Source organism: Odocoileus virginianus, chromosome 1, assembly GCF_023699985.2.
Source record: "Odocoileus virginianus isolate 20LAN1187 ecotype Illinois chromosome 1, Ovbor_1.2, whole genome shotgun sequence".
Lineage (NCBI taxonomy): Eukaryota > Metazoa > Chordata > Mammalia > Artiodactyla > Cervidae > Odocoileus > Odocoileus virginianus.
In genome coordinates this window covers 16,639,528-16,666,937 of record NC_069674.1, presented here as the reverse complement: position 1 = coordinate 16,666,937, position 27,410 = coordinate 16,639,528, and the positions used below count along the sequence as shown (strand labels likewise).

The following is a 27,410-nucleotide window of genomic DNA, read 5'->3' as shown; positions in this document are numbered from 1 at the left end:
ATCTTCTTGCAGTCCAAGGGACTCTCAAGAGTCTTTTCCAATACCACAGTTCAAAAGCATCAATTCTTCGGCACTCAGCTTTCTTTATAGTCCAACTCTCACATTCATACATGACTACTGGAAAAACCATAGCTTTGACTAGTCGGACCTTTGTTGGCAAGGTAATGTCTCTGCTTTTTAATATGTTGTCTAGGTTGGTCATAACTTTTTCCCCAAGGAGCAAGCATCATTTAATTTCATGGCTGTAGTCACCATATGCATTGATTTTGGAGCCCAAGAAAATAAAGTCTGTCACTATTTCCATTGTTTCCCCATATATTTGCCATGAAGTGACGGGACTAGATACCATGATCTTAGTTTTCTGAATGTTGAGTTTTAAGCCAACTTTTTCACTCTCCTCTTTCACTTTCATCAAGAGGCTCTTTAGTTCCTCTTTGCTTTTTGTCATAAAAATGGTATCATCTGCATATCTGAGGTTATTGATATTTCTCCTGGCAATCTTGATTCCAATTTGTGCTTTATCCAGTCCAGCATTTCTCATGATGTACTCTGCATAAAAGTTAAATAAACAGAGTGACAATATACAGCCTTGACATACTCCTTTCCCAATTTGGAATCAGTCCATTGTTCCATGTCTGGTTCTAACTGTTGCTTCTTAATCTGCATACAGATTTCTCAGGAGGCAGGTCAGGTGGTCTGGTATTTGCATCTCTTGAAGAATTTTCCACAGTTTGTTGTGATTCACAGAGTCTAAGGCTTTAGCGTAGTCAATAAGGCAAAAGTAGATGCTTTTCTGGAACTCTCTTGCTTTTTGGATGATTGAACTGATGTTGGCAATTTGACCTCTGGTTCTCCTGCCTTTTCTAAATCCAGCTTCAACATCTGGAATTTCTTTGTTCATGTTCTGTCGAAGCCTTGCTTGGAGAATTTTGAGCATTATTTTGCTAGCATGTGAGATGAGTGCAATTGAGTGGTAGTCTGAACATTATTTGGCATTGCTTTTCTTTGGGATTGGAGTGAAAACTGACCTTTTCCAGTCCTGTGGCCACTGCTGAGTTTTCCAGATTTGCTGGCATATTGAGTACAGCACTTTCACAGTATCATCTTTTAGGATTTGAAATAGCTCAAGTGGAATTCCAACACCTCCACTAGCTTTGTTTGTAGTGATGCTTCCTAAGGCCCGTTCAACCTTGCGCTCCAGAATTTCTGGTTCTAGGTTAGTGATCACACCATCATTGTTATCTGGGTCATTAAGATCCTTTTTGCTATAGTTCTTCTGTGTATTCTTGCCACCTCTTCTTAACATCTTCTGCTTCTTTTAGGTCCCTACCATTTCTGTCCTTTATTGAGCCCATCTTTGCATGAAATATTCCCTTGGTACCTCTAATTTTATTGAAGAGATCTCTAGTCTTTCCCACTCTATTGTTTTCTTATATTTCTTTGCATTGATCACTTATGAAGGCTTTCTTATCTCTCCTTGCTATTCTTTGGAACTCTGCGTGTAGGAGGGTATATCTTTCCTTTTTTCCTTTGCTTTTCACTTCTCTTCTTTTCTCAGCTCTTTGACTGGTTTGATCTCTTTGCAGTCCAAGGGACTCAAGAGTCTTCTCCAACACCACAGTTCAAAATAATCAATTTTTCAGCACTCAGCTTTCTTTATAGTCCAACTCTCACATCCATACATGACTATTGGAAAAAACCAAAGCTTTGACGAGATGGACCTTTGTTGACAAAGTAATGTCTCTGCTTTTTAATATGTTGTCTAAATTTGTCATAGATTTTCTTCTGAGGAGCAAGAATCTTTTAATTTCATGGCTGCAGTCACCATATGCATTGATTTTGGAGTTCAAGAAAATGAAGTCTGGCACTGTTTCCATTCTTTCCCCATCTATTTGCCATGAAGTGATGGGACCAGATGCCATGATCTTAGTTTTTTTGAGTGTTGAGTTTTAAGCCAACTTTTTCACTCTCCTCTTTCACTTTTATCAAGAGGCTCTTTAGTTCCTCTTCCCTTTCTGCCATAAGGGTGGTGTTATCTGCATATCTGAGTTTATTGATATTTCTCCCTACAATCTTGAGTCTAGCTTGTGTTTCATCCAGCCCAGCATCTTGCATGATGTACTCTAAATATAAGTTAAATAAGCAGGGTGACAATATACAGCCTTGACATACTCCTTTCCCAATTTGGAACCAGTCCATTGTTGCATGTCTGGTTTTTTTCAGCTCTTTGGGATTGGAATGAAAACTGACCTTTTCCAGTCCTGTGGCCACTGCTGAGTTTTCCAGATTTGCTGGCATACTGAATGCAGCACTTTCACAACATCATCTTTTAGGATGAAATGGCTCAACTGGAATTCCATCACCTCCACTAGCTTTATTCATAGTGATGTTTCCCAAGGCTCACCTGACTTCACACTCCAGGATTCCTGGCTTCAGGTGAATGATCACACCATTGTGGTTATCTGGGTCATTAAGACATTTTTGGTATAGTTCTTCTGTGTATTCTTGCCACCTCTTCTTAACATCTTCTGCTTCTGTTAGGTCCATACCATTTCTATCCTTTATTGTGCCCATCTTTGCATGAAATGTTCCCTTGGTATCTCTAATTTTCTTGAAGAGATATCTAGTCTTTCCCATTCTATTGTTTTCCTCTATTTCTTTGCCTTGATCACTTATGAAGGCTTTCTTATCTCTCCTTGCTATTCTTTGGAACTCTGCATGTAGAAGGGTATATCTTTCCTTTTCTCCTTTGCTTTTTATTCTCTTTTCTCAGCTCTTTGTAAGGCCTCCTCAGACAACCATTTTGCCTTTTTGCATTTCTTTTTCTTGGGGATGGTTTTGATCAGTACCTCCCAATGTTACGAACCACTGTTTATAGTTCTTCAGGTATTTTTTCTGTCAGATAAGTTAGTTATTATTAGCACACTGTCTCTAAAAGACTTTCTGTGGCTGATTGATTTGTCAACAGTACAGTTCCTTTAGGGTTACCAGAGGGCATTAGATAAAAGCGTGAGCTCTGGAGTCAGACAGACTGACAATTTTTCCTGTTATTCAGCAGTTTTTGACAAGGAAATTGTGTTGACCTCAAGATCCTTCCTATAATAATATCACCAACTGCATTCTTTTCTGTAGGTGGCCATTATAGATTACCACAAACTGGGTAGCTTAAAACAAAAGAAATTTATTCTTTGAGAATTCTGCAGTCTAAAAGTCCAAAACTAAGATATCAGCAGGCCTGTACTCGCTCTGAAGGCTCTAGATAGAAACACTTTTCTTCTTCTTAATGAAAGTCACTTAGTCATGTCTTGCGACCCCATGGACTGCAGCCCACCAGGCTCCTCTGTCCATGGGATTCTCCAGGCAAGAATACTGGAGTGGGTTGCCATTTCCTTCTCCTGGGGATCTTCCCCATGCAGGAATGAAACCCGAGTCTCCTGCATTGCAGGCAGATTCTTTGCTGACTGAGCTATGAGTGAGGCTTGCCAACAATCTGTGGTATTCTTTGACTTGTAGATCCATACTCTAATCTCTGCCTCTATCAATACATGACATTCTTTCTCAAGTGTCTGTATCTGTTTTCTTACGTCAGTCATTGGATTATAGTTCAGTCAAATTCATTATGACTTTATCTCTCTCTCTTTTTTTTGTTTTACTATTTTAAAAATTATAGTTAATTTACAATGCTGTGTTAGCTTCAAGTATACAGCAAAGTGATTCAGTTTCATATATATATATATATATGTACATATATATTCCATCATAGAATATTGTAAAACATTGAATATAGTCTCCTGTGCTATACACCAAGTATTGTTTTTTTTTTTTATTATCTATTTTTACACAGAGTAGTGTTGTGTACATTAATCCTCAACTCCTAATTTGTCTCCCCCCATCCCACTATTCCATCTGGTAACAGTAAGTTTGTTTTCTATATCTGTGAGTCTATTTCTGTTTTGTAAATAAGTTATTTTATATCATTATGACTAAACTAATCATATCTGCAAAAGTTCTATTTCCAAATAAGGTCACACACTGAGAGCTTGGGTGAGCATGAGCTTTAGGGGGATTCTGTACAACTCAGGACACACATCACATAAAACTGTGAAAATTAAATAATAAGAAAACCCATGGAAAGGACATAGTAAATACTCAAAAATAATCCATTATTGTAATCAGTAAAATTATTTGTGAATTCATAACAGCAAAGTAATAATTCACAAGCATTTCTTTTACTGAATGAAAATGAGTTATTTTATTTTATTTTTTATGTATTTTTTTTCATTTATTTTCATTAGTTGGAGGCTAATTACTTTACAATATTGTAGTGGGTCTTGCCATACATTGACATGAATCAACCATGGAGTTACATGTATTCCCCATCCTGATCCCCCCTCCCACCTCCCTCTCCACCCAATCCCTCTGAGTCTTCCCAGTGCACCAGGCCTGAGCACTTGTCTCATGCATCCAACTTGGGCTGGTGATCTGTTTCACCCTAGATAATATACATGTTTTGATGCTGTTCTCTTGAAACATCCCACCCTCGCCTTCTCCCACAGAGTGCAAAGTCTGTTCTGTACATCTGTGTCTCTTTTTCTGTTTTGCATATAGGGTTATCATTACCATCTTCCTAAATTCCATATATATGTGTTAGTATACTGTAATGTTCTTTATCTTTCTGGCTTACTTCACTCTGTACAATGGGCTCCAGTTTCATCCATCTCATTAGAACTGATTCAAAGGAATTCTTTTTAATGGCTGAGTAATATTCCATGGTGTATATGTACCACAGCTTCCTCATCCATTCGTCTGCTGATGGGCATCTAGGTTGCTTCCATGTCCTGGCTATTATAAACAGTGCTGTGATGAACATTGGGATGCACGTGTCTCTTTCAGATCTGGTTTCCTCGGTGTGTATGCCCAGGAGTGGGATTGCTGGGTCATGTGGCAGTTCTATTTCCAGTTTTTTAAGAAATCTCCACACTGTTCTCCATAGCGGCTGTACTAGTTTGCATTCCCACCAACAGTGTAAGAGGGTTCCCTTTTCTCCACACCCTCTCCAGCATTTATTGCTTGTAGACTTTTGGATAGTAGCCATCCTGACTGGCTTGTAATGGTACCTCATTGTGGTTTTGATTTGCATTTCTCTAATGATGAGTGATGTTGAGCATCTTTTCATGTGTTTGTTAGCCATCTGTATGTCTTCTTTGGAGAAATGTGTGTTTAGATCTTTGGCCCATTTTTTGATTGGGTCATTTATTTTTCTGGAATTGAGCTGCAGGAGTTGCTTGTATATTTTTGAGATTAATCCTTTGTCTGTTGCTTCGCTTGCTATTAAAAATATAGAACGCTTCACAAATTTGCATGTCATCCTTGCGCAGGGGCAATGCTAATCTTCTCTGTATCGTTCCAATTTTAGTATATGTTCTGCTGAAGCGAGCATGAAAATGAGTTATTTTAAATTAGGTCAATTTATTTTGAAAGTGTCGATATATAAAGAGTAGCTTCAGCCATTTCTCACAAGAAAAGTAATCCAATATGTAAATTCACATCAATTTAGTCAACTTGTGTAATAAATTAAAAATTAATTTTAGGAATAGGAATAATCTCACTCTAGGTAAGATGAAGTAAGCATATTCTATCTGACTCTCCCACTGAATACAGCTTTCAAACATGAAATAGTATGTGAGGAAGTTATTCCAGGACTCTGAAGAGTAAATAGTAGCAGGTATAAGGCACGACTGAGCAACTGAACTGAACTGACTAAGAAAGAAATGAGTTATCAAGCAGTGAAAAGACACGGGGTGTGTGGGGGAGATGTAGAACACTCTTATATGTGTATTACTAAATAAAAGAAGCCAAGTCTGAAAATCTGTATGATTCCAACTATATGACATTTTGGAAAAGCAAAAACCTCAGAAATAGTAAAAAGATCAGTGGTGGCCAGGGACTAGGAAGGAGGTCGGGGTGAGTAAGCAAACCACAGAGGATTTCTAGGGCAGTGAAACAATTCTGTATGATACTATAATGATGAGCACATAATATTATATATTTTTCAAAACCCATAGAATGTACAACACCCAGAATCAACCCTGATGTAAACCATGGACTTCAGTGGATAATGATGTGTCAAAACAGATTCCTCGATTGTAACAAATGTACCACTCTGGGGTGGGGGAAGGGTGTTGATAGTAGGAGAAGCATAAAACTCTTGTACTTTCTGCTCGATTCTGCTGTGAACCTACAACTTCTCTAAAAAAGAAAGTCTACTTAAGAAAAAACTCAGTGGATGAGTTCAGTAGCAGAATGGAATAGATGACAGAGGACAGATAAAGTGAACTTGAAAAACAGAAGTAATCCAATCTCAAACAGATAAATAAAAAAAATTTTTTAAAAATGAATAGACTAAAATACCACAGTAATGCTGTCCCTTTATAAAAAAAAAACAACAACAAAAAACTGAGATGAGCTGGTAAAAGCTGTCAGAATCATTTTTTTTTTGCAGAACTCTGGTGTCTAGTCAAAATTTACAACCTGGGGGAAGCTTGATAAGGAAAGAAGCTGCTGCTTTGCAGGAAGATGCAGAGCTGATGATTCAAATTCCTACCTACCACGCCCTGTACCCCACGTGTGGTGCCAGTTGTGAGGACTGCACCCACATTCCGGGTACAGGATGGCCAGAGGGAGCACTGCAGAATTTCTCAAAGAATTTTCTAGGAATTTTTTTTTTCATTTACTTTTATTAGTTGGAGGCTAATTACTTTACAATATTGTAATGGGTTTTGTCATACATTGACATGAATCAGCCATGGATTTACATGTGTTCCCCATCTCGATCCCCACCCCCCCCACCTCCCTCTCTACCCGATTCCTTTGGGTCTTCCCAGTGCACCAGGCCCAAGCACTTGTCTCATGCATCCAACCTGGGCTGGTGATCTGTTTCCCCCTAGATAATATACATGTTTCGATGCTGTTCTCTTGAAACATCCCACCCTCGCTTTCTCCCACAGAGTCCAAAATTCTGTTCTGTACATGTGTCTCTTTTGCTGTTTTGCATATAGGGTTATCGTTACCATCTTTCTAAATTCCATATATATGTGTTTGTATACTGTAATGGTCTTTATCTTTCTGGCTTACTTCACTCTGTAAAATGGGCTCCAGTTTCATCCATCTCATTAGAACTGATCCAAATGAATTTTGGCTGTGGAGTTCCAGCCCGTCTAGTGGCTCCGTGAAGGGCTTGCCTTTATTTTGCCTGATTCAAAGCATTTCTAGTGATAAGGTGGCTAATCAGGAGGCTTTTGCTACGTGCATTTCAAGGCAGAAATATTGGCTGTAGCAGCCATGGGCTAGGGATAATAGTAACAAACAACAATTAACAATTAATGTCTTGTCCACAGGGGAAAATAAAGAAATGAATAGACCCTGTCCATGAGGATACCTAGGCATTTAGACTTACCAGGTATAGACATTAGATCAACTCTTGTCAATAGGCTCAAAGAGCTAAAGGGACAAGCAACAAACAAACTGAAAAGCCTAGGAAACAACAGATTGGGAAAAGGGGTATTTAAGTGTAAGGGAATTTTTAAAGGCTCCTGTGCATACCAGGGAATCAGATATACATAGTGTCAGTACTGCGTATGTGCTAAAGATAAAAAAAAAAAAAGGCCTGAAAAGACTCCAGGCTTTCACCTCTGGCTGGCCTTCAGGCTCTGAGCAAGCCTTGAGTGAAGGTTGAGGCAAAATTGTAAGCAACCTGGCTAAGCACTGAAGGAGTGCTGTAATACAGAACCAATCTGCAAAGACTAAGAGAGTATTTTCTTTTCTTTTCTTTTTCCTCCAAACATTGGAAGAAACACTGTCAAAACAACAGGTGACCCCAAGATTAATGGAACACAGATTTCTTCACATACCAAATAATACCAACTTCACCAAAATTGTCTGGGAAGTCACAAAACAAGCAAACAGCAACAGCCAACAAGAAGCAGCAAAAACAAACACTGGGGAGGAGGAAAATCTCACTTCCAGAGTTGCCACATGTTAATATTAAAAATCTCCAGGACTAAACGAACCAGAAGAATTCAAAGCATGAGACTAAACAGGGAGCCTCGCTCATCTACAGGGGAGAAAAAAGAAATTAATAGACTGTCTATGAGGACACATAAGCATTTATACTTACTAGACATATACATTAAATCAGCTCTCTTAAATATGCTCAAAGAACCAAAGGAAATCATGGAGGAAGAACTAGAGGAACCAGGAGAATGTGTCTCACCAAATACAGAATATTAGTAGGATTTATAGAAATTTAAAAAATAGAAATTTTGGAGATTAAAAGTACAGGTAGATCAATTGACACCCAGTTTAAGAAGTCGAAGTGTTAGTCACCCAGTCGTGTTCAACTCTTTGTGACCCAATGGACTGTATAGCCTGCTAGGCTCCTCTGTCCATGGGATTCTCCAGGCAATAATACTGAAGTGGGTTGCCATTCTGTTCTCTAGTGGATCTTCCCAACTGAGGGATCAAACCCAGATCTCCTGCACTGCAGGCAGATTCTTTACCATCTGAGCCACCAGGGATAGTCAAATTGTCAAATCCCCAAGACAAAGAAAGAATCTAGAAAGCAGCAAGAGAAAGTGACTCATCACATACAGGAAACACTGTGTGCAATTAATAGCCCATTTTTCTGTGGAAACTGGAAGCCAGAAGGCAGTGGGGTGACATATTTACCTTTTTTTTTTTTTTTTGCCATACCAGTTGGTGTGTGGAATCTGAATTCCCAGACCAAGAATTAAACTTGCAACCACTACAGTGTCCTAACCCCTGGACTGCCAGGGAAGTCCCAGGGTGAAATATTTAACGGGCTGAAAGAAAAGAATTTCACCAATAATTCTATATCTAGCAAAACCATCCTTTAAAAAAAGAAATTAGCACATTGCCAGATAAAGACAGAGGGAGCTTATTACTAGTAGACCTGCACTATAAGAAATGCTGAAGGGAGTCCTCCAGGCTACAAGATAAAGGGATACTTGAAGCCATATGAAGAAATAAACAACACAACAGTAAATGTATCTACTTATTAAACAGATAAATATAAAAACCAGTAGAACTGCATGTTTTGTTTATAACTTCTCTTTTTTTCTACATGGCTGTAAGATAATTAAAACAATAATTGTATATGCATGTTAATTGATCCATAATGTATAAAGATGTAATCTGTAAAAATAACAGCATAAAGGGAGGAGATGGAGTTTTAAAAGATTGGAGTTTTTACATACTATTGAGAGTAGCTTGGTACTAATTCAAACTTGATCTTACAGGTTTTTTTTTTTTTTCAACTTAATTCTTATAAGTTAAGATACTAACTGTAACCCTAGGGTAACTGTTATTATGGACTGAATTGTGTCTCCCCAAAATTCATATGTTGAAGCCTTAACTCCCAATGTGTTTGGCATTTGGAGATGGGATCTTTGGAAGGTAATTAGGTCATGGGAATGAGGTCTTCTTGATGAGGTTTATATCTTTATAAGAAGAGACCAGAGTGTGCTCCTTCTCCCCTCCTCTCTCTCTGTCTCTCTCTTTTTCCCACCACATGAAGAAATAACTAGAAGCCAGCCATCGGCAAGCCAGGAAGAGAACTCTCATCAGAAACTCACTGCCAGTATCTTCACCTTGACATTGTACTTTTCAGTCTCTGTAACCGTGAAAAATAAATGGCTATTGTTTAAGCCATATAGTCTATGAGATTTTGTTATAGCAGCTCAAGCAGACTAAAGGGTATCAAAAATAAGTAAATAAAAACAAACGCCTTTTAAAGTATACAGAAAAAGAACAAGATGGGAATCAGAACAGTAAATTAGAAAAAAAATCACTCACAGAACAAGGCACTAGTGGAGTAACTGGAGAATAAAAAGACAATAAGACAGAAAGAAAACAAGCAGCAAAATTGCAGAAGTACATGTTTTCTTATCAATAATTACTTGAACTGTAAATGGATTGAACCCTCCAGTGAAAGAGAAGAGATAACTGGACTTCCCTGATGGTCCAGTAGTTAAGAATCCATCTGCCAATGCAGGGGATATGGGTTCTATCCCTGATCCATGAAGATTCCACATGCCTCCAGGCAACTAAGCCTGAGGACCCCAACTACTGAAGTGCCTGCCTCGAGAGCTTGTGCTCAACAAGAGAAACCACTGCGTCACAACTAAGTAGCTGTAGTAGCTGGAGTACCTTCAGCTTGCAACGACTGGAGAAAGCCCCAGTGCTGCAACAGAGACATAGCACAGCCAAAAATAAAAATCAATCAATCAGTACATTCAAAAAGAGAGAGAGATTGGAAGAATAGATTTTTTAAAATGATCTAAATATATGTTGCTAAAAAGAAGGTCACTTTAAATCCAAGGACACAAGTAGACTGAAAATATAAGAAATAAACTCCATGCAATGCAAAAAAATGCCAAAAGAAAACTGGGGTGGCTGTACTAATATCAGACAACATAGACTTGAAGACAATAATTGTTACAGGACAAAGAAAGGCATTATCAATACATATTGACAAAAAGGTCAACATGTCAAGATATACTAATTATAAATATATGCCTCTAACAAAAGAACCACAAAATATATGAAGCAAAAACTGATGTAATTGAAAGAAGAAATGGTTTTACAATGACAGTTGGAAACTTCAATACCCCATTCCAAAGAATAGATAAAACAACTAGACAGAAGATCAGTTTAAAAATAGAAGATTTGAATGATGCTATGAACCAACTATGTCTAAAAGACATCTACAGAAGACCAAAACAGCAGATCACATATATTTCTCAAGTGCATATGGAATATTCTTCATGATAGTATGTCAGGCAACAAAAACAAATTCAAGTTTCAATAAACTCAAAATGATTGAAGTCATAAAAATTAATCCTATTTCTATGTATTAGAAATGTACAGTTGGAAACAGGATTTTAAAATGCCATGTACAATAGCTCTAAAAAATAAGTATTTATACCTATAGTTAGATATAAATCTAACAAATATAGGATGTGTATGCTGAAGTTCAAAATGGTGATGACCTAAATAAATAGAAAGAAATACTGTCTTCATGGATTCAAAGACTCAGTGTAGTAAAGAATAAGAAATTGATCTACAGATTTAACTCAATTAAAAAAAACTCTAGCAGGACATTTGAAGACAAAGAAAAGCTGATTCTAACATTTATATAGGAATTAAATAAATAAGAATAGCTCCGGCACTTCTGGAAAAGAATAAGGTGGGAGAAATTACACCACATGATTTTAAGGCCTTTTATAAAGTTAAAAGTATCTAGACAATGTGGTGTCAGTGAAGGAAAAGATACATAAATCAATGAAACAAAGTAGAAAGTCCAAAAGTAGATTTACACAAATATGACCCTTGATTTTTAACAATAGTGCAAAAGAAATTCAGTGACAAGAGCACAATATTTTCAACTAATGGAATTGGAGCAATAGGATTGCCTTATGTTAAACAAAATACTTCTACTTAAATATGCTAAATTATACAAAAATTTACTCAAAATGAATTATTGGTCTAAATGGAGAAGATGAAACTATCTAAAACTTTTAGGGATAAATCAGAATAAAACTTTTGTGACCTAGAGTTCAAAGAGTTCTTTTATATGAAATTCAAAATGCAATGTAAAAATACTGAACTTTATCAAAGTAAAATCTTTTGCTGCATGAAAGGCACAGTCAAGAGAATGAAAAGGCAAGCTACATACTGAGAAAAAAATATTTGTAAATCATGTATTCAGTAAAGAACATGTTTCAAGACTTTACCAAGAAATCTTAAAACTCAAGACTGCAAGGACAAACAACTCCATTAAAAAATGGGCACCGAACCCATGTTTGAACAGGCACTTCACTACAAGGATATGTAGATGGCAAATAAGTATATGAAAGTGTTCAACATCATTAACAATGAGATACCATGACAAAGCTATCAGAATGGTTAAAATTTAAAAACACTGACAATCTTAAATGCTATCAAAGATATGGAAAAATAGTAATTCTTATGCATTGCTAATGGGGATGCAAAATGATGTAGTTGTTCTGAAAAGCAATTTGGCAGCTTCCTACATAGTTAAATATACCACATGACCCAGCAACCCCACTCCTGGGTATTTAGCCAAGAGAAATGAAAACTAGTGTTCATACAAAAGTCTGTACATAAATATTTACTGCAGCACTATTCACAATCATCAAAAACTGGAAACAAACCAATGTATATCAGATAGAGACACAAACTGTCACACATATAGGTACTGTATATATAAATTACTACTCAGCAATAAAAACAAATAAACTATTGATACCAGCAACAGCCTGGGTGAATCTCAAAGGCATTATGCTAAGTGAAAGAAGCCAATCTCAAAAAATCACATACTGGGACTTCCCTGACTAAGCTCCCACATGCCACATGCGGGATGACCCAAAAGTTAAAAATATATATATATACTATTTATATATGATCAAGTCACATGATATTCTCAAAAGCTGCTGCTGCTGCTAAGTTGCTTCAGTTGTGTCCAACTCTGTGTGACCCCATAGACGGCAGCCCACCAGGCTCCCCCCGTCCCTGGGATTCTCCAGGCAGGAGTACTGGAGTGGGTTGCCATTGCCCTCTCTGCAAAAAATGAAACTATAGCAGTGGAAGACAGTGATTTTTAGGGATTGGGGGTAGGGGAGAGTATGATTACAAATAAATAGCATGAGGAGTTCTTTGGTTTATAGAATTTTTTCAGTATCCCAGTTGTGATGGTGGTTACAAAAATTGGTACATGTGCTAAAATTCATAGAGCTAAACACCAAAAAAGGAAAAAATTAGAAAAATAAATAAGGATATATATAGGGGACTTCCCTGGTGGTACAGTGGATAAGAATCGCCTGGCAATGCAGGGGACACTGGTTCGATCCCTGGTCCAGGAAGACTCCACATGCTTTGAAGCAATTAAGCCCATGTGCTATCACTACTGAGCCCTGGTACCTAGATCTGTACTCCAAAACAAGAGAAGCCACCACAAGGAGAAGACCTTGTACTGCATCAAAGAGTAGCCCCCATTCACTGCAACTAGAGAAACCCTGCACGCAGCAACAAAGACCCAGCACAACCAAAATAAAATAAACTATTTTTACAAAAGAAACATATATATAGTCAACATCTCAGCACCCCAAGGTGCACCATAAATGTTTGTTGGATTGAATTACAAATGATTATTGAAGACCACTACTCCCCATATTCCACCCTGCCCCAACCCAGTTGAAATTACTGTGTCCGATGGCTGATCATGTGTATGTAAGCAAGAATTAGGTTGTCCTAGAGAGAAAACAAGACAGAGACAAACTTCAAGCTACTTAACCAACATGGACACAGTCATCTTTATCACCAGGTCCAAACTCTCACACACAGCACAATCCTTTGGAGGAAGACGATAATAAACTTGTGTTATTTGTTTTGCTAACTGCTACTTCTTACCATTTTTAACAGTCTTCAGAATCTCCCCAAGTGGAATTAAACCCAGCTCCAAATTTAGAAATGACTTCTATTTATTTAAAGCAATCAGTCTTTTACTTTCTTTGACCCCTATGATTGACCTAGTGGTTGGTTCTGTGAACTAAAAGAGACAACTGAGGCCAACTGGACCCTATTTCTGGATTACCACATGAGCTATGATGTAAAGTCTCTTTTTTTGTTAGGTTTGAACTTGGAATCACATCACTCTAAGGACTGGCTACCATCTTTCAGTGATGAGGGAAAAGTCTGCTGAGAGAGTAAGGAGACAGAGAAATGAACTGGAGAATGAGAATTTGGTTCCTGGTCAAATCATTTTTCCCTCCAGCCCAGTTTCCCACTTAACTTCCTTCCTTGTGTATGCGCTCAGTCATGGCCAACTCTTTGCGACCCCATGGACTGTAGCCTGCCAGGCTGGCTCCTTTGTCCATGGAATTTCCCAGGCAAGAGTATTGGAGTGCGTTGCCACTTACAGCTCCAGGGGATCTTCCCGACCCAGGGACCAAACTCATATCTCTTGTGTCTCCTGCATTGGCAGGTGGATTCCTTATCACTGAGTCACCTGGGAAGCCCTCCTACTTAATTAGGTCATAAAATTTGCAAACCTCTTCCCAGTCCTGCTAGCTCAAACCTCTAGGGAAGTCCTGGAAAACTTACTCCAGTCTCACCTGGTGGAGAAGGCAATGGTACCCCACTCCAGTACTCTTGCCTGGAAAATCCCAAGGACGAAGGACCCTGGTGGGCTGCAGTCCATGGGGTCACTAAGAGTCAGACACGACTGAGCGACTTCACTTTCACTCTTCACTTTCATGCATTGGAGAAGGAAATGGCAACCCACTCCAGTGTTCTTGCCTGCAGAATCCCAGGGACGGGGGAGCCTGGTGGGCTGCCGTCTATGGGGTCACACAGAGTTGGACACGACTGAAGCGACTTAGCAGCAGCAGCAGCAGCAGCAGTCTCACCTGGAGCTAGCCTTAAGGCCCATAAATTTTTTTTAATTTTAAATTTTTAAATTTAAAATTTTTTAAAATTTTTAAATTTGTGATAGCTCTGTTACTTGCCAACAAAAGCATCATAAATGTCAGAAGCATCATAACTCTCAGAAGTCAGATTGCTTCATCTTTAAAATCAATTATTTGTAGAGACATAAGCATGAGATCTCAATGGGTTATTATTTGCATGCCTTTCATAAGTTCAAAGGACAACCTCAGTTAGGATTTCCAGAACAACCTGAAAAAAAAAAAAACTAACTAAACAGGTTGAGAAATCTCTTCCCTCCCACTGCTCCTCCCTCCAGCTCTCCTTTCTTTGATTAAACAGGCATTAGCACACCTTCTCAAGAAGACTGCTCTGTGGTGTTCACTATCATCTCTGCAAATTTGAGACCTCAGACTCTCGAAGATGCATCTCAGTGCTGTGTATCACCGCATACCTCTAAGTGATGGGAATAGCATTCCTATCATCGGACTTGGTACCTACTCGGAACCTAAGTTGGTAAGCTCGTCTCACTCTCTTTTTTTAAATGAACACTTTCATAAAGGATAATCTGTCATTCATTTTGAATGGACTTCACTGATTTAATTTTTGTAGTAATGAGTGGAACCTTGAAGGACAGCTATTTGCCTGAATGAGTAATGAGCCAGAGGTTAAATCAGTTTACGATTTAAAAGTATCTTGACTTAATAAATGGGATCTTTCTGCCTCTTTTACTGAAATTCAGCCTGAATACTGATTATTAGATTGAACTAAAGCACATAAAATTTCTGAGTTTCTGGTTTATGATTTTCTTTAAGTTCATATTTGAGAATTTTTAGCTCAGTCTAGCAAAACTTTTAATGAAAACCTACCATATTTGAAGCACTAGGGGCTTCTTCCTGGTGGCTCAGACGGTAAAGCGTCTGCCTACAATGTGGGAGATCTGGGTTCGATCCCCGGATGGGGAAGATCCTCTGGAGAAGGAAATGGCAACCCACTCCAGTACTCTTGCCTGGGAAATCCCATGGGAGAAGACTGATAGGCTACAGTCCATGGGGTTACAAAGAGTCAGACACGACTGAGCGACTTTACTTCACTTACTTCAGGGGCTTCTCAGGGGGCACGGTGGTAAAGAACCCGCCTACCAATTCAGGAGACATAAGAGAAGCAGATTCGATCCCAGGATTGGGAAGGTCCCCTGGAGAAGGAAATGGCTACCTATTTCAGTATTCTTGCCTAGAAAATCCCATGGACAGAGAAGCCTGGCAGGCTATAGCCTATGGGGTCACAAAGAGTTGGACATGACTGAACAACTGAACTGAACTGAACCAGAATAAAGAGCAGTATGTCTAGAGATGCTACTGAAATTTGAATGATCCTGAGTGAGTGAACTCTGTTAAGCTAAGTATAAGTTAAGCAGCGTTGAGGCAGGACATTGTAGACAGAGAAGGAAGCACAGAAGCACGAGGTTATCAATCTAATTATGTCATGCCTCTGCTGAACTTTTCAATGAGCGTGCGTGTGTGCATGCATGCTCAGTCACTCAGTATGGCTCCCTATCAATTATAGGGTAGAGGACACACTCCTTATTCGCACCTGGGACTTTATGGTTCAGTCAACACCTGGCAGTTCAGCAGCATCTACCCCTCTTCCACCTCTCCGCATGTGTGAAACATAGCTCCTTGAATAACTCAGCTGTCTCCATGACCTTGCACATGCTGCTTTCCACCTGGAGCACCCTTTCTCCTGAGCTGGTTAATTTTTACTAAACCTGCAAGACTCAGCTGAAGGATTCCTCTCCTTGGAAACCCACCTCCCAGCCGCCACAACTTGCCCCTCCTGTGTGTGCAGGAACCTCTTTGTGCTCAATTCTATTGAAGCAGTTATCACACTACATTGTAACCATTGCTTTTCTGCAATCTTCCCCACAAGATGTAAAATCCATTAGGACAGAGACCATTTCTTGTTCAGCTCTATACTCCCAGTATAGTTTCTGGTATGTGCTGGGTGTTCAGCTACTGCTTGTTAAGTGAATGAATTTGTGAAAGGAGATGTGTATATATATATATATATATGTATATATATATATATATATATATATATACACATACATACATATATATATATACATACATATATATATATATATTTATACATATATATAGCTTCCCAGGTGGCACAGTAAAGAATCTGCCTACAATGTAGGAGACTCGAGTTTGATCTTTGAGTCGGGAAGATCCCTTGGATAAGGAAATGGCAACCCAGTCCAGTATCCTTGCCTGGAAAATTCCATGGACAGAGGAACCTGGCAGGCTACAAGTCCAAGAAGTTACAGAGTTGGACACAACTGACTGTGCATGCACACCTGTGTGTGTGTGTGTGTGTGTGCGCGCACATCGGAGGCAATGGAGATGTAAAGGCTTACAATAATAATAGCTTAAATTTTTTTAATACCTAACCATGTGCCAGGAACTAGTACTTATAGTACATGCATTTTCTGATTTAATCCTCACAACATTATGAAATACTATTTTATCCTGTATTACAGATGAGAAAATAGAGGCATTGGGATATAAAATAAAATCCCCCAAACCTCAAGAAGAGAACTGGAATGTGAACTTATGTAGTTTGGTCCCAGATGGTACCTTCTGAATCTCTATACTCTATTGCCTGTGGTAACTATGTATTATGTCAATGAGGCTGCACATTTTTATGACTTTCTATGTATATTTCTCTATATGAAAGTATGTAGGTCTATATATCCAGAAAGTACTTAGATGAATACATCGATAGATAGATAGTTAGGTAGATGGGTAGCATTATAGCTCTAGGATATGAATCTGATTATTTCACTCCTCTGTTTAATTATTTCAATGACTCCCTATCAATTATATGACTCCTTACTTGTGCATCTATCATTCTATCTTTCTACCTATCTCCTGAAACTCAGTGTGGGGCTCCAAGTGTTGCATTTACCAATAAAAATTAAGTGCCTATTATGTGTCTAGTAACATTAAATGCTACAGGTTAGAGACATTCAAAAGCAGTCACGTGTCATCCCAAAAAGGGTTGTAACTCACTTCAGAAGATAAGACATACTGCAGTTAGAGAATATGGCATTAGTAGCCTACTATACTGTGAGGCACCAGCCACATTTGTGATCAGAAATACAGAGCTAATCCTACGTCTCACAAAATTCATAGGTGAAGAACACAACCCACTGTGGAAGATTTGGGGGAGAAGGAGACAGGGAGCAAGGCCTCTCTCAGCCAGAGCACTCCTTACATTCAGTTCAAAGCCACACAACTGACAATTCCCTCACCACCGACCCAGGACTGTTGAGGCAGACACTAGGGGTATCTGTGCCCAAGTCAATCGCTGGGAAATCAAAGCATCGTATCCGATTTAATGTCAGACTCTCAGTCTGAGGGCTACAATCTGAGGCCCAGATTCAGTCTTCTCCCCTGGGTGGGCCTGAGGTTCTTTACAAAACCTTCATCCCTCAAGAGATAGAAGGAGAATGACAGGCTGAAGTAACCTGTTGACTGAAATCCTTTACAATTTGTGTATATAAGTCAGTCAAGATTTGCCTGGGATGCTGTTCCATGTTGATACAGAAGTTAGAGAGCAGCAGGCGCCAGGGAAAGATCTAGGCTTATCTTGGGGGAGGGCTGGGTGGGCGCAGAGGTGAAAGGCAGAGATGAAGATTTAACAGCAAGCTCTCCTCCGGCGTCTGCCCAGCTGGGGCTCCACCATCGCACTGGCAGTAGGAACTGCAGATCAGCGGTGCAGAGGAACACTACCGCGCAGCTGTGTAAGGCCACCCAGCCCAGCTTCTCCTGATTCACAAAGACTGTTTTTTCTCTCTTAATATGCCCAACTTTCTCATAAAGATTGTTCATCCCTATAGAGTCAGGGGGTTTGAGATGGAATGAGCATTTAGTAGCGCCAAGTTCTCTGTGCACTTCCTCACTGGATGATCACTAATGAAAACTGAAATGTACACATCATCTCTGTACTGTTTCCCTAGGACAGCCTCCCAGAATGTTTTCATACAGGGATGAGATCATCTATAATAGCTTCCCAATAGATCACTCTTCTTCCTCTCTCTCTATATCTCCATTGGAGAAAGTCCGATAGGCAAGAGCTTTGAATCCTGTTCTTTTTTCTGCTTTGATAGAAATTAATTTGATTTTTTAATGCATATTGGCCCATGAGTTAATAATCAATGTTTTTCAAAAACTTCAAATAAAACTCAAGAATGTTACCAGTGTGTAAATGACACAAATCTAGGACCAACTGCTAGTATTTCAGAAAATGGGCAATAATTCAGTAAGTATTTTTGTGTGCCTAACCATGTATGAGTGGTTTCCCAGGTGGCTCAGTGGTAAAGAATCCTCCTGCAAAAGAGAAGACACAGCTTCAATCCCTGGGTTGGGAAGATCCCATGGAGAATGAAATGACAACCCACTTCAGTATTCTTGCCTGGGGAATCCCATGGACAGAGGAGCCTGGTGGGCTACAGTCCATAGCATCTGCAAAGAGTTGGACACAACTTAGTGAAAGTCCCTCAGTCATGTCCGACTCTTTGTGACCACATGGACTATACAGCCCATGGAATTCTCCAGGCCAGAATACTGGAGTGGGTAGCCTTTCCCTTCTCCATGGGATCTTCCCAACCCAGGGATCAAACTCAGGTCTCCACACTGAAGGCAGATTCTTTACAAGCTGAGTCAAAAGGGAAGCCCAAGAATACTGGAATGGGTAACCTATCCCTTCTCCAGTGGATCTTCCCAACCCAGGAATCGAACTAGGGTCTCCTGCATTGCAGGTGGATTCTTTACAAATTGACTTAGTGACTAGGCAACAAATGTACGAGGCATTTTTTCTAAGTAACACAGGGATGAAAACAATCGGTTAGAAACAGGGATTTAAAATCTGTGGGTGACTTAAGGCAGAAAAAGTAAATACACATAAAAATAAAACATAAGGAAAAGCTGAAGTTCTTTAAGAGAGACAGCACTTGTTTGAAGATGAAAGTAACAACAGTTACAGGGTTGTAACTGAGGCAGTACCCCTTCCTGGGTAACCCTGGTTAAGATTGCTGTCACTGTAAACAATTTTCAGACTCTGAAGGGTGAGTCAAAGGCTTTGCACATGGGGCAGAGAGAGGGAAATCCAAGTCCTTAAGTACCAACCGAGGAGGAGCCTAAAACATCAAGGGGACCCTGTGATGGAATTCTGCAGTGAGGAAGAGAGATTGGTGTCAACCCTGAGTACATGGGCAAGTGAGAATTTATAACCAAGGAGTAGGGCCTGGGTCCATGAGAGCAAAATTACTAAAAGGAAACTTTGGGAATAAGGGACTGTGCTGCTGCTGCTGCTAAGTTGCTTCAGTCGTGTCCGACTCTGTGTGACCCCATAGATGGCAGCCCACCAGGCTCCCCTGTCCCTGGGATTCTCCAGGCAAGAACACTGGAGTGGGTTGCCATTTCCTTCTCCAATGCAGGAAAGAGAAAAGTGAAAGTGAAGTCGCTCAGTCACGTCCGACTCTTTGTGACCCCATGTACTGCAGCCTACCAGGCTCCTCCATCCATGGGATTTTCCAGGCAAGAGTACTGGAGAGGGTTGCCATTGCCTTCTCTGGGGAATAAGGGACAATTCTTGCTAAACCAACCTAACAGGATTCTTGCTGAAAAGAGGGAGTGACTAGACATCTCCTGGGACACAGTTCAGTTCAGTTCAGTCACTCAGTTGTGTCTGACTCTTTGTAACCCCATGAACCACAGCAAGCCAGGCCTCCCTGTCCATCACCAACTCCTGGAGTCCACCCAAACCCATGTCCATTGACTTGGTGATGCCATCCAACCATCTCAGCCTTTCACAGCATCGTCTTTCAGGATTTGAAATAACTCAACTGGAATTCTATCACCCCCACTAGCTTTGTCCGTAGTGATGCTTCCTAAGGCCCACTTGGCTTCACATTCCAGGATGTCTGGCTCTAGCTGAGTGATCACACCATCGTGATTATCTGAGTCGTAAAGATATTTTTTGTACAGTTTTTCTGTGTATTCTTATTGCCTCTTCTTAATATCTTCTGCTTCTGTTAGGTCCCTACAATTTCTGTCCTTTACTGAGCCCATCTTTGCATGAAATTTTTCCTTGATATCTCTAATATTCTTGAAGAGATCTCTAGTCTTTCCCACTCTATTGTTTTCCTCTATTTCTTTGCATTGATTGCTGAAGAAGGCTTTCTTATCTCTCCTTGCTATTCTTTGGAACTCTGCATTCAAATGCGTTTATCTTTCCTTTTCTCCTTTGCTTTTCACAGCTATTTGTAAGGCCTCCTCAGACAGCCATTTTGCTTTTTAGCATTTCTTTTTCTTGGCGATGGTCTTGATTCCTGTCTCCTGTACAATGTCATGAACCTCTGTCCATAGTTCATCAGGCTCTCTGTCTATCAGATCTAGTCCCTTAAATCTATTTCTCACTACGCTGTATAGTCATAAGGGATTTGATTTAGGTCATACCTGAATGATCTAGTGGTTTTCTGCACTTTGTTCAATTTAAGTCTGAATTTGGCAATAAGGAGTTCATGATCTGAGCCACAGTCAGCTCCCGGTCTTGTTTTCGATGACTGTACAGAGCTTCTCCATCTTTGGCTGCAAACAATATAATCAATCTGATTTTGGTGTTGACCATCTGGTGATGTCCATGTGTAGTCTTCTCTTGTGTTGTTGGGAGAGGGTGTTTGCTATGACCAGTGCGTTCTCTTGGCAGAACTCTATTAGCCTTTGCCCTGCTTCATTCTGTACTCCAAGGCCAAATTTGCCTGTTACTCCAGGTGTTTTGGGGGGCACAGTGGAGTATGAGAAACATGATTTCATATCAAGAGTGAACAAATATTGAGGGTGAGAGGTTGTGGTTAAACTGACATAGCAGAATTCTTGCTATACTTGGGCAGAGCAGAAATAAGTATGAAAGTCCATGTTGGAAAAGAGTTCAAAGGAGCCTGATTAGAGGTTGTTCCATGAAAGAATCCTTGCCAGGTTTGAGGCTGTTTTCACAATCTCTGCCTAAAGGGACCAGGGACAGGCAGGAACCATAATAAATGGTCCTGGAGAGCCAAGTCTGTTTCTCAGCTTTGTTCTGCTTTCCCATTTTGATAATAGATATGAGTGCAAGCCGTGGTAAAGAATCTGTTTGCCAACGCAGGAGATGCAGGAGGCTTGAGTTCAATCTTGGGGTTAGGAAGCTCCCCTGGAGGAGGGCATGGCAACCCACTTCCATACTCTTGCCTGGAGAATCCCATGGACAGAGGAGCCCGGTGGGCTACAGTCCAGGGGGTTGCAAAGATTCAGACTCGATTGCGCATGCACACGTGTATGTATGAGTGCAAGAAATGCTTTCTTCTTCGCTGCAAAACAAAACCAAAACACACAAAAAACAAACAAAAACACATGCACGTAACACTCAGGAGACGAGTGCTGGTACAAGACACAATAAAGTACCAGGGACTTCATGCACTGTTCTAAATGAACATGACAACTTCTCCACTACAGCCAGTTGTCATTCATAAACAAAAGTTCAGTGTGGCCTGATCTTCTCACGTTTTTTCAGAGAATTTTGTAAAGTAATTAACATTTTTTAAGTAATGGCAACTCATTAATATTAGTGTAAAACACTGTGTGGGCTAGTATTTTAAGGGTCAAAGAAAGTAATTCAGCTGGGGTTTGTCTTTACTTTTAGTAGAACATATGTCCTGAGTTCCATGCAGCACTTGTGACCCCTTCACACTCCTGCCACAGAAGCCCTGGCTCTTAGAAATCAAATACCAAGAACTGACTTCTGCATTTTGTGTCATGGCTCTCCAGAGGAAATGAATACTGTGCATCAAACTGCAAAAAAAAAAAAAAAAAAAAAAAAGGGCTTGGTGGTTGAGGTAGATGGTAATAAAAAAATACCAGGGAGAAAAATGTAGATTCATATTTCAAAGCCATTAACCTGCCAAAGTTAAAATGGATTAAAATGAGCAGAGATGAAATATACAGAGATCAAATGAGATGGCTTCCATAATAAATCAGGCAAAAAGTAATAAGGACTTGAACTTGGTTGGTGGCTGTGAGGAAAATAATTTGGCTGGAGCCTAGAAAAGAAATAACCTGGCTGAAGGATACAAATCATGGAGTAGATTCTACAAAGCTCCAGCTACCAATTGGGTCCAAACAAAGGAGAATGAATAGTAGATCCAAGGACAAAAATGGATGTTCCATGCCCAGGTTACTACATTCTTTGGATCTAAGGTTTTGAGTTTATCTGACTGACTTACCTTTTATTTTTGACTTACTTCCTTATTTTTTTTAACATTTAAAAATCTGAAATATACAGAGGGTGAGTATTTCTTCATTCTCATTTATTTTTATTGAAGTATAGTTGTTTTACAATGTTGTCAATTTCTGTTGTACAGCAAAGTGATTTGGTTATACATGTATATACATACATTCTTTTAAATATTTTTTCCCATCATGGTTTATCATAGGATATTTATAAAATAGGGGAATACTTTTAAAGCCAACATCTGAGTAACCACCACACAGATCCAAAATTAGATATACCCACTCACAGAAACCCTCTGTGGGCTCTTTCCAGTCCAGAGCTCTCCCTTCCTCAAGAGGTAATTGGTCTTCTAACCTTACTGGCAACTATTTGCTTGCTTTTTTCTAAAGGCCATTCAACTTTTTTCAGGTAGATTGCCTGGTTCCTCTTCATTTAGTTGTTCTTGTGGGTTGTCATCTTGTTCCTTCACTTGCAACATACTTATTTATCATCTTGTTTTGTCTAACTTCCTGCGTTTCTGGTCTCCTTTCCATAGGATGCAGGATCTTCGTTCCCCTTGCTTCTGTCCCACTGCCCACTGGTGCAGCCGGGTGGTCCAGGGGCTTGTGCAGGCTTCCTGGTAGAAGGGCTGGGTGCCTGCCTTCTGGTGGTGAAGCTGGGTCTTGTCAATGGGTGTGTTTTGAGGTGGCTCTGAGCTCAGTACTCAAAAGACAGTACAGCCTGACTCCTAATGGGTGGAGCTGTGTTCCTACCTTGTTGGTTGTTTTGCTTGAGGCTTTCCAGCACTAGAGCATGCAGGTTATTGGATGGAGCTGTGTCTTGGTGCTGAAATGTAGACATTTCAGGAGAGCTCTCTCCAATCAGTATTCCTTGGGGCTTCTGTTACCAGTGTCCTTGCCCCAACAGTGAGTTATAGTCTACCTTCATCTCCCCAAAGAGACCCTCCAAGACCCCTGTGTAGGTCTAGCCCAGGTTCTCATGGGGGTGCTCCTTTGTGCTGGGTCCCAGTGCACATGAGACCTTGTGTGTGCCCTCCAAGAGTTGTTGTTGTTCAGTTACCAACTCTTTGCAACCCCATGGACTGCAGCATGCCAGGCTTCCCTGTCCTTCACCACACCCTACAGCTTGCTCAAACTCATGTCCATCAGTCAGTAATGCCATTCAACCATCTTGTTCTCTGCTGTCCTCTTCTCCTCCCACCTTCAATCTTTCCCAGCATCAGGGTCTTTCCAAATGAGTCAAATCTTCACATCAGGTGGCCAAAGTATTGGAGTTTCAGCCACAGCATCAGACCTTCCAATGAATATTCAGGACTGATTTCCTTGAGGATGGACTGGTTTGATCTCCTTGCTGTCCAAGGGACTCTCAAGAGTCTTCTCCAACACCACAGCTCAAAAGCATCAATTCTTTGGCATTCAGCCTTCCTTATGGGCCAACTTTCACATCCAGACATGACTACTGGAAAAACCATAGCTTTTACTATTTGAACTTTAGTCAACAAAGTAATAATATCTCTGCTTTTTGATATACTGTCTAGGTTGGTCATAACTTTTCTTCCAAGGAGCAAGCGTCTTTTAATTTCATGGCTGCAGTCACCATCTGCAGTGATTTTGGAGCCCAAGAAGATAAAGTCTGTCAGTTTCTTGCCCTCCAAGAGTGGAGTTTCCGTTTCCCTAGCCCTGTGGAGCTCTTGTACTCAAGTCTCACTGGCCTTCACGGCTAAATGCTCTTGGGGTTCTTCCTCCTAATACTAAACTCTGACTGTCATGGAGGGCTATTTTTATGTGGCAGCATCCCTGCGCAGCCTGCATGGGTTTACTATTTTTTGGTGCGAGGGTTGTTTTTAGTATAGATATCTGCATGTGGCTGAGGTTCTGGTGACCAGAGCTGTCCTGGATATTGATCAGGGCCTCCCCTTTGCTCTGTGGTTGTCCCTACTCTGTCAAGGTGAGGTCCGCTCCCTAATTGTTATAGTAGTGGTCCCCCAGATCTGTTTCTTGGTTGTATTTCTGATCTGTGGTGCGAGGGAGGCAGAAGTGGAGCACCCCACTGGGAGAGCAGTCACTGATCATTCCTCCTCTGGAGCTGGTCACCTATGGGTGTGCTCTGTTGTGTCACCTTTCACCTGTTGTGCAAGCTCTCAGATTACACACTTGGTACTTTCAGCCCCGCCTTAACCATGGGTATGCCAGCAGTTGGCCTTGTGTCTCTCAGATGTTATTTTCACCAGGCCACCAGCACAGATCCACTGAAGTCAGCTGCCAGGTTGCAGTAATCATGGATTTGGCCCTCTGTGGGCACGATGGAGGCAGCTCAGACTCTGGCCTGGCCCAAGCCCCCTGTGTAAGTTCCCACAAACTCTACAGCTGCTAAAGCTAGGCCCTTCTTGGACATAGGTGCCCTCATTGTCTGTTTAGAAGTTCTGCAGGCCCTGAACTCACAAAGCTGGTCTCACGGGTGTCAATTTTCAGTTTTTGCAGTTGTGAGAAGAGATTTCAGCTTTTCTTCCTTAGTTGCATGGCCCTTGGGGCTCAGCTATAGTTTGAGCACCATCCCCACATGTGGGCCACCCAAAGGGTCCACTCCCAAGGCTGTCCTGGTGCACCTAAGTCAGCCTTAGTGAGGAGGGAAGTGTGGATGCAGTGGTGGCCAGGGTCACAAGAAGGAAGCCCTTCCTAGTGCCCAGGGAGGCAAGGGCCATGTGTGGGGAGAGAGGATGCAGTGGTGGTCTCACCTCTTGCGTGTCACTTAACAATGGGTGCTTCACTTCCATAGTGGTCTGCGTTTCCTCCACAAGCATTCTCAGCTGCATTTTTTCTCACTCTCATCCTCTTAGGCTGTCTCCTCATAGCCAAGAGCAGTGCTCTCCCCAGGTCTGCTCACCAAACCCCCTGTTTAGCACCCAGCCCTCACGTGCACTAGCAACACACCTCTCAGGCTGGGGCACGCAGGGCTGCGGCACAGACCATCTGCAGGTCTCAGCCTGTCCTGCCTCAGTCAGTTCGCTTGCTCAGTCGTGTCTGACTCTTTGAGACCCCATGGACTGCAGCATGCCAGGCTTCTCTGTCCATCACTAACTTCTGGAGTTTACTCAAACTCATGTCCATCACATTGGTGATGCCATCCAACCACATCATCCTCTGTTGGCCCCTTCTCTTTCTGCCTTCAATCTTTCCCAGCATCAGGGTCTTTTCCAATGAAGCAGTTCTTTGCATTAGGTAGCCAAAGTTTTGGAGTTTCAGCTTTAGCATCAGTCCTTCCAATGAATATTCAGGATTGATTTCCTTTAGGATGGACTGGTTGGATCCCCTTGCAGTCCAAGGGACTCCCAAGAGTCTTCTCCAACATCACAGTTCAAAAGCATCAATTCTTCAGTGCTCAGCTTTCTTTATAGTCCAACTCTCACATCCATACATGACTACTGGAAAAACCATAGCCTTGACTAGATGGACATTTGTTGGTAAAGTAATGTCTGCCACAGATCATTTGCTGTGCTCTCCTCTGATAGCCCCCAAACCTCTCCTTCCATCCCAACTGATGTCTCCACCAGTGAGGGGGCTTCTCTAGGTGTGGAAACATCTCCTCTCCTTCAGCTCCCCCCAGGGGTGCAGCTTCCTATCCCATCTCCTCTCCTTTTCCTTTTCCCTTCTTTCTTCCATCCTACCTGGTTATGCAAGAATCTTTCTTGTCCCTTTAGTTGTCTGAGGTCCTCTGCTAGTATTCAGCAGGTGCTCTGTGAGGACTGTTCAATTTGTAGATGTGTTCTTGATGCACTTGTAGGGAGAGATGAACTCTACGTCCTCCTACTCTTCTGCCATCTTGACTCTCTTTAAAGATCATACAACTGAAAAAAAATTTTTTTTAATTGAAGTATAGATGATTTGCAATGTGGCATTAATTTCAAGTGTACAAAGTTTACATACAGATATACATTCTTTTTCTCATTGTTTTCTCATATAGATTATATACAAGATATTGAGTTCAGTTTCCTGTGCTATACAGTAAGTCCTTTTAGGTTATCTGTTTTATACTACTACTACTATATGCTAATCTCAAACTCCTAGTTTATCCCACCTCCCCTTCGCCCTTTGGTAACCATCATTTTGTTTTCTACGTATGTGAGTTTACTTCTGTTTTGTAAATACGTTCATTTGTGTCATTTTTTTAGATTGTATATATGCAAGATATTATATGATCTTTGTCTCTGTCTGACTTCCTTCACTTAGTATGCAGTCTCTGGGTCCACCCATGTTGCGCAAGTGGCATTATTTCACTCCTTGTTTATGACTAATAGTCCATTGTACATGTATATTTCCACATCTTCATCCATTCATCTCTTGATGGACACTTAAGTTGTTTCCATATCTTGGCTATTGTCGCTGCCATGAACATAGTGAAAGTGAAGTTGCTCAGTCGTGTCCAACTCTTGCGACCCCATGGACTATATATGTAGCCCCCCAGGCTCCTCCGTCCATGGGATTCTCCAGGCAGGAATACTGGAGTGGGGTTGCCATGTTCTTCTCCAGGGGATCTTCCCGACCCAAGGATCAAAC

At 40.7% G+C, this 27,410-nt stretch overlaps 1 protein-coding gene, 1 long non-coding RNA gene and 1 other non-coding gene across 3 annotated transcripts in view; 1 reads left to right on the top strand and 2 right to left on the bottom strand.

The window, feature by feature from the left end:
• LOC139034374 (uncharacterized) overlaps positions 1-27,410 on the bottom strand; it is a 63,373-nt gene that overhangs the window by 24,036 nt on the left and 11,927 nt on the right. Inside the window, exon 2 of the long non-coding RNA XR_011486828.1 lies at positions 26,522-26,701. This is a non-coding gene — a long non-coding RNA (uncharacterized lncRNA). The remainder of the gene's footprint in view (positions 1-26,521; positions 26,702-27,410) is intronic.
• On the bottom strand, positions 5,334-5,438 carry LOC139036702 (U6 spliceosomal RNA). Its single transcript, XR_011489537.1, has one exon. It is a non-coding gene; the product is annotated as a U6 spliceosomal RNA (small nuclear RNA).
• The window catches only part of AKR1D1 (aldo-keto reductase family 1 member D1), a 59,825-nt gene continuing 47,267 nt past the window's right edge, over positions 14,853-27,410 (top strand). Inside the window, exon 1 of the mRNA XM_020886165.2 lies at positions 14,853-15,039. Within this exon, the coding sequence (XP_020741824.1) occupies positions 14,947-15,039 (93 nt within the window). The 5' untranslated portion in view covers positions 14,853-14,946. The remainder of the gene's footprint in view (positions 15,040-27,410) is intronic.